Raw genomic sequence first — 17809 nt, 5'->3', positions numbered from 1 at the left:
ATTTTAGTTCAAAAGAAAGAAAATCAGTATATCCACCGTCATTGAGATAACAGTGACACATTACTATACGCATTAAATTGATTGTTTTGGTACCTTTATAGATGGCAAAAGAGGCAAGGGGGAAGGAAAATACAAGCTGAACGAGAAACAAAGAAAGAAAGAGAACGTAAATACTAAGGCTGAAAGCCGACGCCCATATTGAGACATCCTAGAAAGGAAGAAATCCATTGAGACCAAGTGAAGACGAGGCTGAATGAAACCATATACAGTAGAGTAATAGATGAAACCTTAAGAGAATATATAGAAAGATGATTCTAACTGTTATTAATTTTGTTGTTGTTTATAATTATATTTCACATTGAAAACTCATATACTCTCTCTGTCCTTCTTCACGCCCTTGTCGACTACTCTCTGCAAAGAATCCATTACATGCACCCAACCCACATTATAAGAAACTTTTAAGGTTCTCCGAAAGGACAACCTTGCCTTCATATTCGGTTGTCTGGAGGATTTTTTGGTTGTCCAAATGAAAGCACTTGGATTTTCAAAATGGCGCCTTGCATGAGAGCTGTGCGTAAGTAATAGTAAAATGTATCGATTTAGCCTATAGGTGAGTACCGTACGCTTTGGCTACATAGGCCTAGTCTATCGGCCTGAGGCATAAGCCTACTCTTATTGACTAGTCTTATGGAGATCGACAAATCTTGGATAGAACAGTACTGAAGAGCTATAAACATTTTATGATGTGTATGACACTGTTCATGATTAATCAGGTTGGGTTGCGGGAATTCTCTGGTAGTGACAAATGATTTCTGTAATCATTTCTCAGAGACAGAGGGTAAGTACAGGGAATACAGCACATGTATACATTGCAGCAACATAAATGAGCAAGCACTATGCCCACATGCACAGTATAGTACTGCATACACGTTGTACTCCAGCTAGCTTGTCATATGTAGGTGTGGTAGTGAGGTAGAAAGCAAGCTTGGTTGCGGCTACCAGGGTCTGTACTCTGTAGTGTACGAAGTATACTGTACTGTACGTAACCATTAGTGCATATGTGCTGTATGCACATACAGCTAAAGTGTAGGATTTTCCCCTCATTACAGAGCGTACCAAAATATGATTTTTTTCCTTCTTACATTGTTTCCAATATGAATGGAAGGTGATACCAACCAGCTACAGTACTATAATTTTTGGTGTGCAGATTTGTTCGAATTGTTGAACACTTACAGCAAATAAGCTAGTCGTCCGTCAGACAACCTAAGCAGGGTTTAGGATGTCCGAAGTGATTTTTGGTCATTTCGGACGATCATTAAATTTGAGCCCTGTGTACCTACAAGGCTACAATACTACTGCACAAACTCTTACATTGTATGATCAAATAAATTATACGAAAGTGTTACAGATCTTGTGTTGTCCTTCTGTTATGTATGCGTCACAAGTAGGTCCAAGACCATACAAATTCCTGAAGTATACATATTTGGTGTGTACCTTGCTATAAAGTTCTGAGAACCACATATAGAGTTGAAAACCTTATCACAGGATGTAGAAGCTTTGTCTGTTGGTCACATGCTGCCCACAGGCTGTACCTTACCCACACATGTGGCTTAAATTATGTTGTAATCTATGAAGCATTGTAGCAAATTTAGCATAATTTATGATAAAACTACCTGAGCACTGAATTGTAAAGCCAATATTTTTCTGTTTCGGACAACAAGATTTGGAATGAAATGATCAAACACCAAGGGCAAGTTCGGCTTAAACTCAAAGTGATGTGTAAAATAGTACACACTAAAAGGTTCAATTTTAGAACATACAGCTAGTTGTTAGTAATCCCTTTAAAATACTAGGCCTTAAAAAGAGCATATTGTTAATATTATACAACATTAATTGGGTTAGCTTTGAAAGAGCGTTCAAATACCATATTGCATCTATTTACGTAAATGAAGTTTTTACAACAGAATAATTTTGTTGTTCTCAATTGATCCGAAAGTCTACCTCATCTACCTCAATGTTGCTCTGTAGATACAAACTCAACGATTAGATCTATAGCTTTTTATAGCATAGATAGGCTATCACACTCTATGCAAAAGTTATCTGTGGAAATTGGAGCCGGCTACAAGGTGGTTAGATCATAGATGACTAGGCTAGGTTAGGCCTACTTCTTGCGGGAATTCTTGAGATGTGCTCACTAAAAGTAAAACATTCCCTACTATGAGACAAAAGAAAGAAAATAGCATGTAATTTTCGCGCAAGTTTCTATCCGAAGTTTGGTTTCTCCCCATCATTGCATGAGCTATGAACAGTCCACATATTTCCATAGGATAATTCATCAGTAACACTGTCAGTGTCACATGCATAGGCAGACGTACCTTTTCGCAGAACTAGTTATCGACCAAGCGTTCATATACACACTATGTATACACTATGATTTATTATGATAATAAAGGCTGACTCGCTCGACTTGGTGTACATAATTGCTTACAGATCAACTAGCTATTCACAAGAAGCAAAGTACTTACCCTCCCGTCGTTGGGCTTGCCATTTTGAAACACAGTTACACGCTTCATTATGAATGTTATATTGAATTCATCAGAACCAAAAAAAGTACATCTAGTGAGGTAAAGGTTAGGTAAATAATGTGTAAGACAGGGGCTAAAGTTGCACAACCCGAAAAAATGAAAGTCTGGCGCACTGACGTTATGATGGGTTCACCGTGTAGTAAGGCTAAACCGTTTCTAGCTCTCAGTACTGTGTTTCGCAGTCAAGCCAATCGCGCTATCATAATGATACATGACGTCAGAAATATGTGAAATGTTGTCGTTTTTCATTAGTTGGCATTAACGTGAAAAAGGGTAACTTCATAGAATACCAGTCAACACTATAGTGTTGTTTTGTGACAATTAAATAACGGCATATGAGTCATATAATAGTCTTTTGCAGCCCAGTGATCCATGCAGAGAGTAATTTGGCCCTAACAAATAGCTCCATGATTGATCACATACCGTACCACAATTTTTTTGTTTGACAAATTCGTAAAAAAACATGCCATGCTAATGTTTATTTCACTGAATTGATCAAGAAAGTAACAAAGCAAGTTATTAAAAATGTCAGTGGAACTGCTGATACTATAGACATAATGAACAAGGCATGGGCGGCGATCATGGGGGGGGGGGGGCGGGGCGGGGGGACATGTCCCCCAATATTTTAGGTGGGGGATATAGTATCTAATATCCCAGGGGCGGATCCAGGGGGGGCCCGGGGGGCCCGGGCCCCCCCCTTTTTGAAAATCCTGATTTTTTTTTTTTTTTTTTTTACCGCGCTCGAGGGAAAGTGCCCCATGCGTGATCAGTGGCGTAGCTTCGGGGGGCCTGAAATTGCAGTTATGAGATCCATATTTTCAGGCTAGGTACATGCTGCTTAGAATACTCGGGAAGTGCCGTTTCCGGCCATCTGGGGGGTTTGTAAAGCCAAAAATTTTCTTGTACGCTCCGCGCCAACCAATGATGGCGCTCCGCTTAGATATTCTTACGTTCAGGCGCGGCTGGACCAGTCAGACCCCCCCCCCCCTGTCACAAATCCTGCATCCGCCCCTGATATGTCATTGAATATTCCACAAAACAACTTTTTATGTCCACGAAACTGTCGAAACATGATTTTCACTACTGGTAGAGATATAAAATATTGGGAATTCTGAATTTCCTGCAAACATGCGGCTGTGCCTGTTCAATACTCACTACTGTATCGCCTTAAAAAATGATGAGTGGAAATAGTTTCTCCAGGACCGTATCGTATCGTGGGTATCGAGTGCGTCTGATATACGAACGTACGTAGTACGAACGTACGTACGTACGTACGTACGTACGTCTATGATGATATGCACTGTACTGTACTGATAAAAACATAGGTGAATTTCACTCCATGGGAGTGATCACTGAGCACATTCCGGTATAAGAGTGAATTTCCACTCCATTGGAGTAAATCTTAACTCCTAATAGAGTTATATTCACTCATATTAGGAGTGAGGGTTAACTCCAATAGAGTTAAATTTTACTCTTAATTTGAAGTGCGCCGAGTGATCACTCCAATGGAATGAAATCCACTCATTTGTTTTTAGAGTGTTGCTAGATATATGAAGAAGAAATTTACATACCAATACATGTTATCGGTCATCGATTGGCACAAAAAGCCAGATTCTGATGACAGCTGCCTCAAGAAACCCAATAAATGGCCTAACAAGCACCGAGCCATCAATGTGGACCATTACCGAAACATCGATGCGTGTTAGTCTTCCACCCCCTTCCTCTAATGCTATTTAAGTCCACATGTGGGCATATCCTGCAAATCTACCGGTAGCCCACAGGGGTTTGAGTTGGGAGAAAGGCCTTGACAGCTTGAAACGACAAATGATGCCAACTTCCCTCAAGTTTAAAGTCTGGCTGAGTTGGCAAGGCCAGTCAGCATGAAAGAGAAAAAACTTTTTTTGCATTTCTGTCACCAAAGTTGCACATCATTTTGGTTGCTATTTTGCCTCACAGGTGCCATCTCCTGCGATCTGGGGGGTGCTGAAATCTCAAATTTTCTCTGTACGCTCCGCGCCAACCAAGGTGGCGCTCCGCTTAGATAGTAAACTCCGCCCCCCCCACAAGAAAGAACAGCCCCCCATGCCCCCCACTCAAAAAATCCTAGCTACGCCACTGTGCGTGTAATTTTTTGTAAAATAAATTTGCAAAAAGAGTACACCATCATTCTGATAAAGTGAAGGTGAGAGGGGCACTCTGACTGCATCAATAGTCTCCATCTGGAAGGGGGCATCCAAGATGAAATGGCCTGGAGTAGCCTGGTAAAAAGTAATTTGCATCACCACCTACTCCCCAAAGACGTAAATCCCAGCTCATTGCTCGAAATTGCCAAATTAATATATGCCCGGCAAACCATGAATACATGATTTATTGGAAATAAATTTTACTCCAAACTTTCACGAAAAGTAGCACCAGATTGCACCGAGGACCTCCATATTTTGTGAAATTTTCCCAAAGGGGAGGGGGGCACCCACTCCCCTTAGACCCCTCCCCCAGGACGACGATTAGGCATTTCCCATCTGGGCCCCCCCTTCGGCGAAATCCTGGATCCGCCACTGTATCCCCCCCCCCCCAATATTTGGTGGCATAGTTTTTGTTGATCATATTTTTTGTATTATTTGCTTATGATATTGCTAGTAATTTTTAATAGAAAATGCTTAGATGCAACTTACAAGGCTTGGGAAGTGCCATTTCCAGCGATCTGGGAGGCATTTTCGGCAAAAATTTTCTTTTACGCTTCGCGCCAACTTATGGTGGCGCTACGCTTAGATAGTTTGCCTAAAAGCTTCGCCCCTCCCATGTCAAATTCCTTGCAACGCACCTGTCTAAGACCGTGTCACAATTTGTTACTAAATATCACCAAAAAACGTCACAGACTTTCAACGAAAGTATAGTTTATACTTTTTTTTCGAAATGAATTAGCTAGACTGACCGCATCCGTAGTGATGTTTGGTTTGCCGATACAAAAAAGGAAAATAGGGCTGTAGCAACCAGTAACAATATAGATATAAAGATATATATACTATAACGAATATATATACTATAGCGCGAACCATGGGCGGGATTACGGGGTGGGCAAGAGGGGGCATTTGCCCCCCCCCCCCACTTTTTTCCAGACCTTACTTCACTTTTTTGTCGTTTTTGCAGACAAATGTGCACAACCCTAATCGAAATTATCCCCCACAACAGCTCTATCAAATATATAGGCCTATTTGTTTCGAATCTAAGTCGAATTTGTGTTTAACATCGTAACATGTAGCATGCAGAATTATAACTGGAGCTGGTAGCTCGAGCTGGCACATGGTTCACAGCACAGGTTACGAATCCTGGAGCTAACACACGTACTAGCGATTCAATTCTGCATGTGATGAATCCGCGGCATGTGCTGCAGTGCTAGCTTCAGGAATTGATTTTCAACGTTGCAGCTCTACTGAATGCGTTGAATAACTAAATCCAGAGAAACGATTTACGAAAGCCAGATTTGCATATTGGGTATATCAATAATTAACTTAAATACTTAGTGTATTGAATTTGTTGCACCTAGTCGCATTGTAAAATCCAAAAAGTCACCCCGCCTCGACTTCAGTGGCGACGGAACCGGTTGACTTGCCGGGCTTATCCCCCATGAAAAAGTGGAGGGGGGGGGGGGAGGTATGTTCAGCCCCCAATATTTGCCAAGTGCTCCAAGAAGTGGGGACCGCGGGGAGAATTTCGAAGTGGATGCTGAACATATTCTTGATCGGTCCAATGCCCAATATACTAATAATTTTAGGGGGAAAGAACTGTCTAGATGCGATTTATTGCTACTAGAGGTGTCATTTGCTAGGATTTCCTTTTTGCTTAAATTTCGACGCGCCGCGCCAACTGATGGTGGTGCACCGCCTAAATAGTGACGTATAAGCTTCAGTTGTACATCACCATATAAGTTCTTCTATCCGTCCTCCCTAAATTTACACAAGTTCATTAATTGTTTAGATGTAATTTAAAGCCTATATGGGTGTTAATTTTACCGATCTAAGGGTACCTTACATCGAAAATTTCGACGCTCCTTGCCAACCGATGATGGCGCTCCGCTTACAAAAGTTGTACATCACCATCTGACCATATGTTCTACTATCAATCTTCTTCAAATTTTTAAACGATAGTTAACTATATAGATACAATTGCAGACATGAGATCCATATTTCAAGGATGGGTACATGCAGCTTAGAGCACTCGGGAAGTGCCGTTTCCGGCCATCTGGAGGGATTGTAAAGGCAAAAGAATCTTCTGCGCTCCGCGCTAACCCATGGTGGCGCTCCGCTTAGATAGTCTTGCTCGCGGGTTTGCCCCCCCCCCACTTTCACAACTCAAATCCCGCCCCTGGCGCAAACAACTTTTGGGATGAAAGTTGCTACACGACTACACCCAAGCAAATGTCCCCCCCCCCCCCCAATATTTTAAACAGATCCCCGCCTCTGGAACAAGGAGTGTTAGCTCAGTGGTTAACACCGATGCCTTTCAATCATAAGGGCCCCCGTTCGAGTCCCAGATTAATGTATATGTCGTCCAGTTAGAGAGTTGTTGACAATTGACAATTCATAATCATGGACGTTAAATATGAATGTAAGAGACTGATTTCGGTCAGCTTGCGGCTTTGAATAAGCCAATGAGGCTTCTTCGCGAGTTCTTGCAGAAGGATCTAAAATACAAAATACAACAAAATGGATGACATCACTCTTGATATTGTTGCCATTGTGAACTTATATAGAGTGAAATGAGAGGTACTGATCGAGCCCCCCCCCCCCCCCCTCCAGTCCTTCTAATTTACGATCATCTGATCGGGAACTCATCTCCCACGTTAGATCGAAACTATTATTTAGGGGGTGGAGTGAGCAGAGGTAAATTCATTCAACAAACTTAATTTCAGAGAAGCGATACCAGAAACATAACATAGCGCCGTTCGTGTCAGCCTCTCGATAGGCCCATATCAGGATGCGGGTTTTCTGTGACGCAACCAGCCAAGTTGGTGGACACACCGGGTGAAAACGCCAAGTACAATTTTTTTTTTATTTTATAACAAATGACCCTGTATATGGATAGGAATTTGGGTTCGCAATTCGTTGCAATTGGGGTCTCTTTGCTGAACCATTTGTGGAGTACGTCGATAAAAACATGGGCAAATTTTATCACGTTTTACATAAAACGTGATAAAATTTTGCCCATGTTTTTATCGACGCGTAGTAGGCCTATTTGCAACCTTGCATCGGACTAAATAACATATGAAGTGCTTGAAATCCTGAATGTCATTGGAGGGGGAGGGAAGGTAAAAACAATTTGAAGCTACTATTTTGATTTTTTAACTGGTAGACTATCTAAAAGAAAACGCTGCAAAACCCAACCAAAACTGCTGTTCGGCCGCAGACCTTCCATTTTCATCTCTCCAAGGACATTTGAATTAAAAAAAAAGCCAAATTTTTCATTTCTGGCGTTAAAATCGCCAAACTAGTAAAGATGGACTCCAAAAAGTTACACAGACAACTGAATGAAATTGTGTCTGCAGTCTGGGAACAATGACGTTCAGGATCATTTTGAGACATAAATATAAAAAACAATAACTTATAATCTTACTACGTTTATGCATTAATTTTAATATAATACTAATAAAGTTAGTGATAACTCCTACGTTTCTGCTAAGACATCTATATATCTATTGGTGTTAGGCCTACTTTTATGTGGTGTACCTTTGAATGCATCAGATCACTACTGACCTACGTTTATCCTGTTTGTCACTTGATGATAAAAATATATTTAACCAGAGAGAAAATCACATGAGAAAGAAAAAATTATTTTGCATTGTCTTTATTCAAAACATAGCATACATATTGTACTGACAGACCGTGTTAGAGGTAATTGTTCAACGAAACTTTCAAATTAATTCAACTTAACAAACCAAATATATATTGTTTCTTTAACAATACAAGAAGCACACTTTTTTATGTTCCAAGGAACTTCTGCTCACTCTTACATAGTACATCTACATTTTCATTGTACAGGTTTTTTTTCTTCTTTTGTTACTAATAAAACAATAGCCAACATATACCAATAAAAACTTAGGTCTATGCCACCCACAAACCTATTAACAGTGTAATTATTGGTTGTATATCTCTCAAAAAATCATGCGTGGATCCATGCAAGGTGGCGGGGGATACGTTGGGAGGGGGGGGGGGGAGGAGGTGTATACCAAAAATTCAAACATAGTTATCAACACAACTTTGTATTTAGATTTCTGGGGGGGGGGACCACATGGGAGTCAGCCAAATTCCCTTTATCACAACTTTCTGGTTCGGCCCCTGCAATTCCTAAAGATCAACAATAACCAGGGAAAGGCTTTTCTGATAATAAGTCATCTAAGCCTCAATTTAAAAACATTTCTTCAATTTGTGTAACACTCACCACTTCAGCAATATATATTACTCAACTTAAATGATAATTCCCTGATTTATAGCAGTATTTATTAGTTATTGGTCAGCAATTTACCAAAACTTAACATGTTTTTACTCCATTCATAGACTTCAATTGATCAAGCTAAGGCTCCATCCCAATTTTATTCCCACCAAATTAATGTTAATTAGAGCCAATTTCAATTCAACTTTTCATCAGCTAGAAACTTTTTAACATTATTAGTATCATGTAAATAGCAAGTTAGACAATTTAAAAAAAAAATCAACTTTGCCTTCACTGTTTGGAAAGAAACTTGAAAATAGTCAGGTTTTTGGTGGCCTACATCATCACAGGATTTACTATCAAAAAGTTTAACAAAATCAACTCAAAAATCTGATTTGAAAATAATTAATTCCTGCCGAAGGACAAAATAGAAACAAAACAGAAAAGAAAGTGTATCAGTAACAAACAACAATACTGTAGCTTCGATGTTATACCAATAAAATCTTAATAAACATACTAGCAATCCTCACTCATCAATTTTTACAAACAAAATTACCACTTCAATTGATGTCACTTATCCACACCAAAAACAAATCATAGTAATACCCTCTCATCAATATACAACAAATAATTATCTTAATTTCAATTTAGATGCTAACCTTTATTGATATAGAATATTTTAGAACACAGTACCAATTTCATCAACTACTAATTAATTCTACTATCAAATTAACTAATTTCGTTAGGAAACACATGGCACTTTGTTGTATAAATTATAACTTTATTTACCCTTCCTCACCAACATCATCATCAGAAGAAAGAAATAGAAAATCATATGCAAGTACTCTTATCATTTTTGTACTTTTTGTTTCAATGAGAAAAGAAATACTTATAGATGCAAATAAGAATAACATTTAGAAACAAATAAATCAAAACATATCTTGAACTTCTTCTTGAGTGATAACATAAAAATATCCTTTGTTTTCTTTTACTTGTTGTGGTTTTCTTTCTTAACTTTCTTTTTTTCTATTTTTTTTCGAGGGGAGGGGGGAGGGGGGTTTTAACATAAATTTCCTTTTCAACCAAAATTTCCTTTTCTTATTTATCTTTTATTCTGACTCAATGTCATCTTGATATTTCCTTCATTCAACTGTTCCATGAATCTAATTATAATAAATTAGTACAAAAAACAACTTTATGTATGAAATAATATGATATATCTTTTTTTAAAGGAGCTGTCTCTCTTTACTTTTATAAAACATCTCTAAAGTAACATATAGTCGTTTCCTCTACTTCCCGAACACTTTTATCTCTGATCACCATATAATGTATTTCCACTAAGGATGTCAGCCTTTAACTTTTCTTTGCTCTTATATGTATAGTTTTCTGTTTCTTCAAAATCATATAAAAGCTGACTTTGCTTTTGTCATGATTTTTTCTTTGCTTAATGATAAATTTGTGTGAAATAAAACCAACTCACAAACATAAAACAGAAATTAAATAATACAAGTTTCAATAATTGATAACACTTTTCTTTTCCCGTCTAAACCATATACTCTTTTCGTTCTTATCTGATCTCCAAACATTGATATTCTTCACATAGGACACAGAAAAGTGATAAACAAATGAACACAATATATATACCAAACTTGTTCCAAACCTTAACCAAAGCCAAAAAATTACAAGTTTTAAATTTATATTATATCATCTTTATTTTTTTAACTTTTTATAAACCACACTCTTTTGCAATTTTTGAAAGATTCATTCAAGAATTTGTAAACTTAATTAGTGATGTTGTTTATTCTACAACTACAAATTTGATAAATAATTTTTTATTTATTCAGTTAAATAAGGATTTCTCCAGAATCAACGTACATTCAATATGTACAAACTTAGTTGTCACCTTTGTCTCTTAGAAACTGAACTCTTTTATCGATAGAAGATTTCATGCCACTGTTGACGTCTTTGGCATCAATGCAGGAAACAAAACACTCTCCAGTGAGGAACTAAATAACACTTTTTAACAATTTATAACACTTTTGCTGTCATCGGTACTCTATTAAAGCTTGTACAACCTACCCTTTTCCAAAGACAAAAAGCACCTTCTGTATTGTACACCTTTTTCACTTTTTAATCTACATCTTTCTTTTTAAGATCTGAAATGAACTTAAACAAATTTCCTTCAAACAAAATGATTCCAAACTTAAACCTAACTTACAATAAAGTATGTTTTTAAGTTTACATGATCAATTTCCTTCTCATTAAAATGCACTCCTTTTCATAGAGTTATTTCCAATAAAGCCTTAAAGTATATTCTGTGATGTTTCTTTTTGGGAAAACAACCTCCGACATGAAGCTATAAACGAATTCTTTCAATTGATTCTTTCATAAATGATTATTCCCAACTTGAAGGGAAAAAAAGTGCACATTACCCCCTCCCTCCCCCCCCCCATTTTCTCCCCATTAGAAATTCCTCATGGTTCCTTGACACTGTACTAGTTCAGGGTGATCCTCCAAGTCATATCTACGGGTATACTCATTTTGTGCAATTAAATGCTTCCTTCGCCAGTATCCATCTTGATTGCGTTTTCCTCCTTGGTTTCTGAGAGAGCGAATTCTATTTTCCATCATAGCACTCCTGGTTTCTTGAAGTTGCGTTGGTCCTTGCAACAGGAGTGCCTGCTGTCGGGATAAAATCCGTCTCCCTACCCTTTGAGCCAACTGTCTTTCGTTGATGAGACGGTGGGGGTTGTCGACCACCGGTCGTCTCTCTGAACCCCAGTGGTGTCTCTCCTGTTGTCTCACTGGTCCCTGGTGATGCACCATCCTATTAATACCCGCCAAGGCATGATAAGGGTGATCACTGATCAAGTCATGGACGGCCATTTCTCCTCCGTACACCACCCTTCTCTGCGAATTCTGCCATTCACTACCATCCATACCTCTATCCACAAAGCCTCTGTGAACATCAGGTATCTCATAACTATTCTCTCTAGAATACGATGGGTAATTATAACCAGCACGTCTACCATCCTCAAGGTCATCTTGTCTATAATCCTCCCATTCTCTGAGAGGCTGTGATTGAATGACAGGTGAGGTGTTTATGGTGGGTGAACGGTAACAACGTGGCACTGCTGGGCGATTCTTATCTAAATCATCGCTCGCCTCAGCCCGCCTCCCTAGCATTGAGCGGCGAGGAAATATCTGCTCTGTGGCATCCTCATCCTCCTCATAGAACTCACGGTACGGTACTTCCCTGTCAGATCGGTCAGACCAATTCCGGTCACCTCTTTCGCTTCCTTGAATGAATCTGGCCCTTGCATGGACACCTCTCTCTCTCAGTTTAGTAAATTCGGGTTGGTCTGGGGTAACTGAAGGTATAATGCCCTCATCCAAGCCCACCATCCTTCCCTGATAAATGTCACGTGGCTGATCAGGGAAGCTTTGACCATTCGATTCGTATCGATGTAGCCGTCGCTGCGGTTTAAGAATATTCTCCTCTTTTTCTTCATTGTAAATATCTCTCTGGTTTATTGGATCATCGACTGGATTGATGATGACCTCTGGACGCTGGTGAGATAGCTCCTGTCTGTATCTCCGTGCCTTAGTGCAGATCACTTTCTCCAGGTTCGATTTCTCGTTAAGCTTCACATACAGGTTCTCCACAAGGTTGGTCAGTTGGTTGTTATGGTATTGCATTTCCTGCATTCGCTCCCAAAGATCTTGATTTCCTCTGGATGGCTCACCGCGGTCAAGACATGAAACGTTTCTCTGAAAGATGAAAGAAAACTGTAGAGCCCTTCTAGAAAACTGCATTGTAAACTGACAAAGAAACGTTTGAAATGTGCCACTTTGGTAGATCTGAGAGGCCTTTATTGATTCAGAAAAATTCTGACATTGCAATGTTGCGCTAATCCAGAGAAGTTGCTCTATGCCGGCTTGAGTATAGTGAATTTGCCAGAAAGTAAAAAGGGTAGTAAACTTAGAGGCACTGAGTTTAGAAGAGGCGGGCGACACTGGGTACAATTGGAGTAGCAATGGGGAAGTGTTTTGTTCTGCAGAAGTGTCACTGTGGAATATTTATTCTTCAAAGTTGTTAATAAGGTGGTATGAAGTTGTACATTCCTTGTTTTCAAATATTGATATTTCCAAGCCATTTTGTCAACCTTAGGAGTAAATGGTAATCAATATTGCCTCTGAAGTTGCTGAAAAGATAAACTGGCCCCCTACATATCAAGCTTTAACACTTCTACTGCTGCTGTGAGAATCTTTTTTCAATGACCATTTCCAGCAGGGACCTCAGTAAACTCCAAATATTCTCAAAATATCCATATCATTCCTATTCAAATTAACATTGTCATCTATTTTCACCCATACGTCATTTGAAAAATGTTTCTTCCCTTTACCTCTCTAACAGACATTTTCTTCAATAAAAGGACTTTGCTACAGTTGAAAGAAAGTAGAAATGAGATGCCACTGTAGAAACAGACAATACAATGATGGCACTGAAGAAAATCCAAACAAGTTGAATAAGTTGGTCTTACCATCGGCTGCTTCCTGCACCTCGGTAGTGGTCTGTGGGAGGAACAATAGTCAAATATGGACATGACTTCGCAGATGTAAAACAGAATTGACAGTCTAACAAATGCTGTGATATGATATTATTACCTGAAAACCTAGAATACAAGATATACAGTTTCATTCAACTGGTAATATTATTTCCAAAAATTCCAGCACACTGCACCGTATGATCTTAGAAGCAAAAATAGTGACGACTAGAATCAACATTCTGTAGTGTGCCTGATCATTCTCTTTATTGCTTTGCTATTTGGTTTCTCTGAACTTACAGTAGTTAACAAATATACAGCATCTAACAGTTTTTTTATTCACAACAGCCTCCAACCTTTGCCACTGAAGTAGGTTGGAGCATCTGTGGGAATAGTTTAAAACATGATGGTCATTTTAGCATATCTAGGAATTGGTGGCTTGCAAAGAAAATATGTCAGTTTTGAACGTGTCATACACTTAAAAACAGGCTCCTTTAAATCTATTTATCCTGGCCAATCATTCAAGTCAACAATGCACTAGTGACTAGGTTCACAAGTACATAAACTCAATAATAATTTCAATTGACTCACTTCACTGAAATGATTAATTTACCAACGATAACAAATATGAATCTGAAGAATAGACAAATAGACCTGTCATTTTAATCCTGTACAACATAAACAGTTGGCTCTTCTCACATTACAGTTCTCCAAGATATCTATACAAACCTCTTCTCCATCCTAACGTTGCTGTGCTTTCTATCAACAGTTTTGGTGGCGGTACATCTACCACTATTTGACTGCCCCTCTGAAAAGAACTTTCTGTTGATTATTTTCTTTGCTTCTGAACTGGGTTTTACTTTATCTGTGACTTTGTCAGTTGCTTCAGATGCTTCATGTTGCATAACACTAGTTGTACTATCTCTGTCATTTGGCAATGCTGCATTAACATTGTCAGGGCAAACTGATGCCCTGGCTTCTGGGATAGGAACAGCGGGAGTAACACTCAGTGGTAGAATGGTGGTGATGACACCACCATACTGGGGGTAGTTATCAACTTTCTCCTTCTTGACTTGCCTGAAAAGAATGAGAAGAAATATCTTGAATAATTAAAGCTGTTATTAGGAACTTTAATTTGCATGATAACTCAGACCAAGATGGGTAACACTTTCCATAAAATAGTCTCTGATGATGTTTGTTGTTGAGAATATATCGAGCATTCTAGTCGTACTACAAGTTGTACACTTTTCAATAGCAAAAATGATAAAAATTCTAGTTTATAATGTCACAATCATAACTTTGCAACTTGGCCAAAAGTTGAAGACACGGTTACCTTTCTAATCTGAATTTGTCCCTTTTGGTATCTTCTAGCTCTTCGCTGATAAGATAATCATCATCATCACTGCATGTAATGGAGATGACATCTACCTCACTAGCAACCAATTCTTCCACATCTCCCATAATTCGCTGCTCTTATTCGCTGAAATATGAGACAAAATTGTTTGGTGAATGCAAAGTTCTGCACATGTATGATTGATGCTGTTATTGCTTGCTCAAAAATTAGCAACACTTTTGCAAACAGGGTAAGTTAGGATATGAGAGCAGACTCATATTTTGCTGGCAAACTTTAATTCCAAATCAAATAGTTAATAGGTTTTTGTTGAACTTTAATGTTTGAAGCGGATGTTTGGCACTGTTGCCAATGAATTTAGTTTGGACTATATATATAAATTATTAGACAAAAGCAGAGAAATAAGATATGACTCATAACTGACAAATAAGGAGTATTGTTTTCGGAAATATATTTTCTAAAACAATATGTCTAATAATATTTTCTTTTGGAGTATACATGGATTTTCTTTATGAGGTATATATTTACCGATCAACACACCAGAAAAATTCCACTGAATATATAAACCTTGCAACCAACTATGTTTTGAATGACAAACCCTCTACTACCGATCAAGATAAGTACAAGTGCAAAAACTAAAAAATAATACCAGAATTGTCATTTTGAAACCTGACAAAGGTAATGGATTTGTTATTGTGGTTCGGCAAGCTTGCAATGCAGCAATCAGTTCAATAATCAACGATGAAACAAGGTTCAAGATAATAAATTCTGATCCAACTTACTGCAAAGAAGGAAAGTTGCAGAGATCTTTCAGGTTTTTTTCACAGCTCTAAGACAACTATATGAACATTTACCCTACAGGCTCTCATCTTGCTAGAATTTATGGACTGCCCAAAATTCATAAATGTACTAATAGTAATTCCTTTCCTATCTTCACTCCTATTGTATTGATACTAACAGTTAATACCTGGCCAAGTTTTTGAGTGATCTTACCTCACCCCACATTTCATTGACCTGATACATGTAGCTATATGAGGAGGTAGGAGATACTTTGGCAGAGTGTCACTACATTGTAATTGCCAAAGCAAATTAACAAGGCAAAACAGACTGCCAAATTACCATATACACCGCTCTGAAACAGTGGCGGAGCGTCCATACAGTCAGGGGGGCGGATCCCCCCCCTGACGGACTCAAATCGACTGCTGGCGCCCTTTTCAGCTTTTTACCACTTTTTACTTATTCGCGATTATTGCCTTTTTTATTGTGCTCTCATCTACCTATTGACATTTGTCACATTATCTGCAAATTAGCAAGGCCCGGAAAGGGTCATTTCCGGCGATCTAGGGAGTATCTTTACTCAAAAAATGCCTGTACGCTCCGCGCCAACCCGTGGTAGCGCTCCGCTTGGATAGTGTCGAAAGCGCCCCTACAGACCATTCTCGCCCCCTCTGACCAATACCCCTAGCTCCGCCACTGCTCTGAAAAGAAACCAGGCATGTTTGGCTAGAATGGGAATAAAATAAGCCTGTGCTGGTTTAAGTAAGAAAAAATCTTTCCTTTTTTTTCAATATTTCTTATCTCACCATATTGGATTATTGGTTCGCTTAGTACCAAATTGATGTTATTTGTTTTATCTATGTGAGACTTCATTTGTCGACAAGTTATTGATGCTTTCTCTTATAGAACTTAATAGATTTTCTTAGCCTAAGCTACTTAAATTTACCAAATTTGACAAAAAGTAAGGTTATGAGTAATGTTTGTAATGAGCAGCTTTCTGCACAGACTGTTCTGTATATGCATTTTCATTGTTTAATGGCCATGCTTCGAATCCATTCAATGTTACCTTTGTTTGTTTCCATTGTACTACACTGTAATTAAACTCTTATTCAAAGGGTGTACTCTCAATGGCAGAAGTTGCTAGAAGCCTTCTTTTGTTACTACTTGTAAAGAATTCCAAGTCATGTAATAGTGTTTTAGTTATAAGTGACTGAGAGCAAATAAATTACTCATAAATTTTCATTCCTGTGCTTGAGCCTGACCACTGTTCTGTCTGTTGAATCTGGTTGATGGTTGGGTGTGGTGTCTACTGTTTTAAGTTTATATAGTTGAGAGAAAGCATGTGGACATTTCTACCAGTTACACATTAATTCGTTCGGCTACACCTACACAGTACTAAACCAAAGATTGGTCTAGTCATGGTAGTGCTCAGCAGAACTCGGAACTTGTTCGTGGTGCGTCTCCGCACACACTGACGGAGAGCCTAGCCTAGGCCCAGGTTAGCCTACGCCCAACGTAATAACGCAGGACCCAGATAAAGTTCGATCACCTATTTCACCCACCCTTTCGGCCTCAGCTGTGACTGGGTAAATTATCCTAAGACAAAAAAGCATTGAAACTTTGGGGTTGGTAAAATAATGTCACTTCACCTTTCAAAGAAGTAAGTTATCTCAAACCGAGACGATTCCTTGCACATGCACGTTCGTAGGCTGGAAATTATATTCCCGTGCCAGACAGTCCATGCACTTTGCTTCTTCCGGGGAAATTGCCTTTACCAGGAAAACTGTCTGCCCGGAAACTTGTACTATTGGCTAATCCAAATATCGTTAATACTGACGTCATTAGATTTGCTTCGCCAAACATACTTAGTGTCACCTGGGAGTTTTTAGTGCCCTAACAACTCCATGGTACCAATTTGATACGAGCAGTGACATCGATAATGTATTTTCGAAATTTTATTTAATTATACCACTGAGTTATGTGTTTGGGATCAATTGCTCCTTCATCATGCAATGGCAATGTTGCTGGGGAGTGGGTCCACTCATGGGAAAAGACCCATGTCCTCCTGCTCCATAGTTTGTGAAAAACCCTAAAGTTGCTACTTTTCATAACACAAAAGTGTC

General features: G+C 38.8%; 2 protein-coding genes across 5 annotated transcripts in view; both read right to left on the bottom strand.

Moving 5' to 3' along the window:
- The window catches only part of LOC139968119 (BTB/POZ domain-containing protein KCTD9-like), a 30903-nt gene extending 28132 nt beyond the window's left edge, over positions 1 to 2771 (bottom strand). Inside the window, exon 1 of the mRNA XM_071972505.1 lies at positions 2526 to 2771. Within this exon, the coding sequence (XP_071828606.1) occupies positions 2526 to 2573 (48 nt within the window). The 5' untranslated portion in view covers positions 2574 to 2771. The remainder of the gene's footprint in view (positions 1 to 2525) is intronic.
- Positions 2772 to 8405: 5634 nt separating this feature from the next.
- Positions 8406 to 17591, bottom strand: LOC139968107 (uncharacterized). Of its 4 annotated transcripts, none has more exons than XM_071972474.1 (6): positions 17249 to 17591; positions 14892 to 15038; positions 14288 to 14635; positions 13915 to 13941; positions 13556 to 13586; positions 8406 to 12782 (listed from the first exon to the last, which is right to left on the bottom strand). In XM_071972474.1, exons 2-6 carry the CDS (start codon positions 15017 to 15019, stop codon positions 11475 to 11477), a joined length of 1842 nt encoding a protein of 613 aa, XP_071828575.1. In that variant the 5' UTR covers positions 15020 to 15038; positions 17249 to 17591; the 3' UTR covers positions 8406 to 11474. The 4 variants fall into 4 exon arrangements, with proteins under 4 accessions (XP_071828575.1, XP_071828576.1, XP_071828574.1 ...); XM_071972475.1 differs by lacking the exon at positions 17249 to 17591 and adding an exon at positions 16916 to 17211; XM_071972473.1 differs by having other exon boundaries at positions 8407 to 12782; positions 17336 to 17590.
- Between the last annotated feature and the right edge of the window lie 218 nt (positions 17592 to 17809).

This window comes from Apostichopus japonicus, chromosome 5, assembly GCF_037975245.1.
Source record: "Apostichopus japonicus isolate 1M-3 chromosome 5, ASM3797524v1, whole genome shotgun sequence".
NCBI lineage: Eukaryota > Metazoa > Echinodermata > Holothuroidea > Aspidochirotida > Stichopodidae > Apostichopus > Apostichopus japonicus.
This window is presented reverse-complemented; position numbering and strand designations above follow the sequence as displayed.

What these genes read in the sequence shown, in the direction of transcription:
- LOC139968107 (XM_071972474.1), bottom strand. Translation starts at nt 15,019, where the DNA reads ATGGGAGATGTGGAAGAATTGGTTGCTAGTGAGGTAGATGTCATCTCC. An exon ending in GACAAATTCAGATTAGAAAG is followed by an intron (nt 14,636 to 14,891) that starts GTAACCGTGTCT and finishes CATTCTTTTCAG; the next exon opens with GCAAGTCAAGAAGGAGAAAG. An exon ending in GGTGCAGGAAGCAGCCGATG is followed by an intron (nt 12,783 to 13,555) that starts GTAAGACCAACT and finishes TTCATCTTTCAG; the next exon opens with AGAAACGTTTCATGTCTTGA.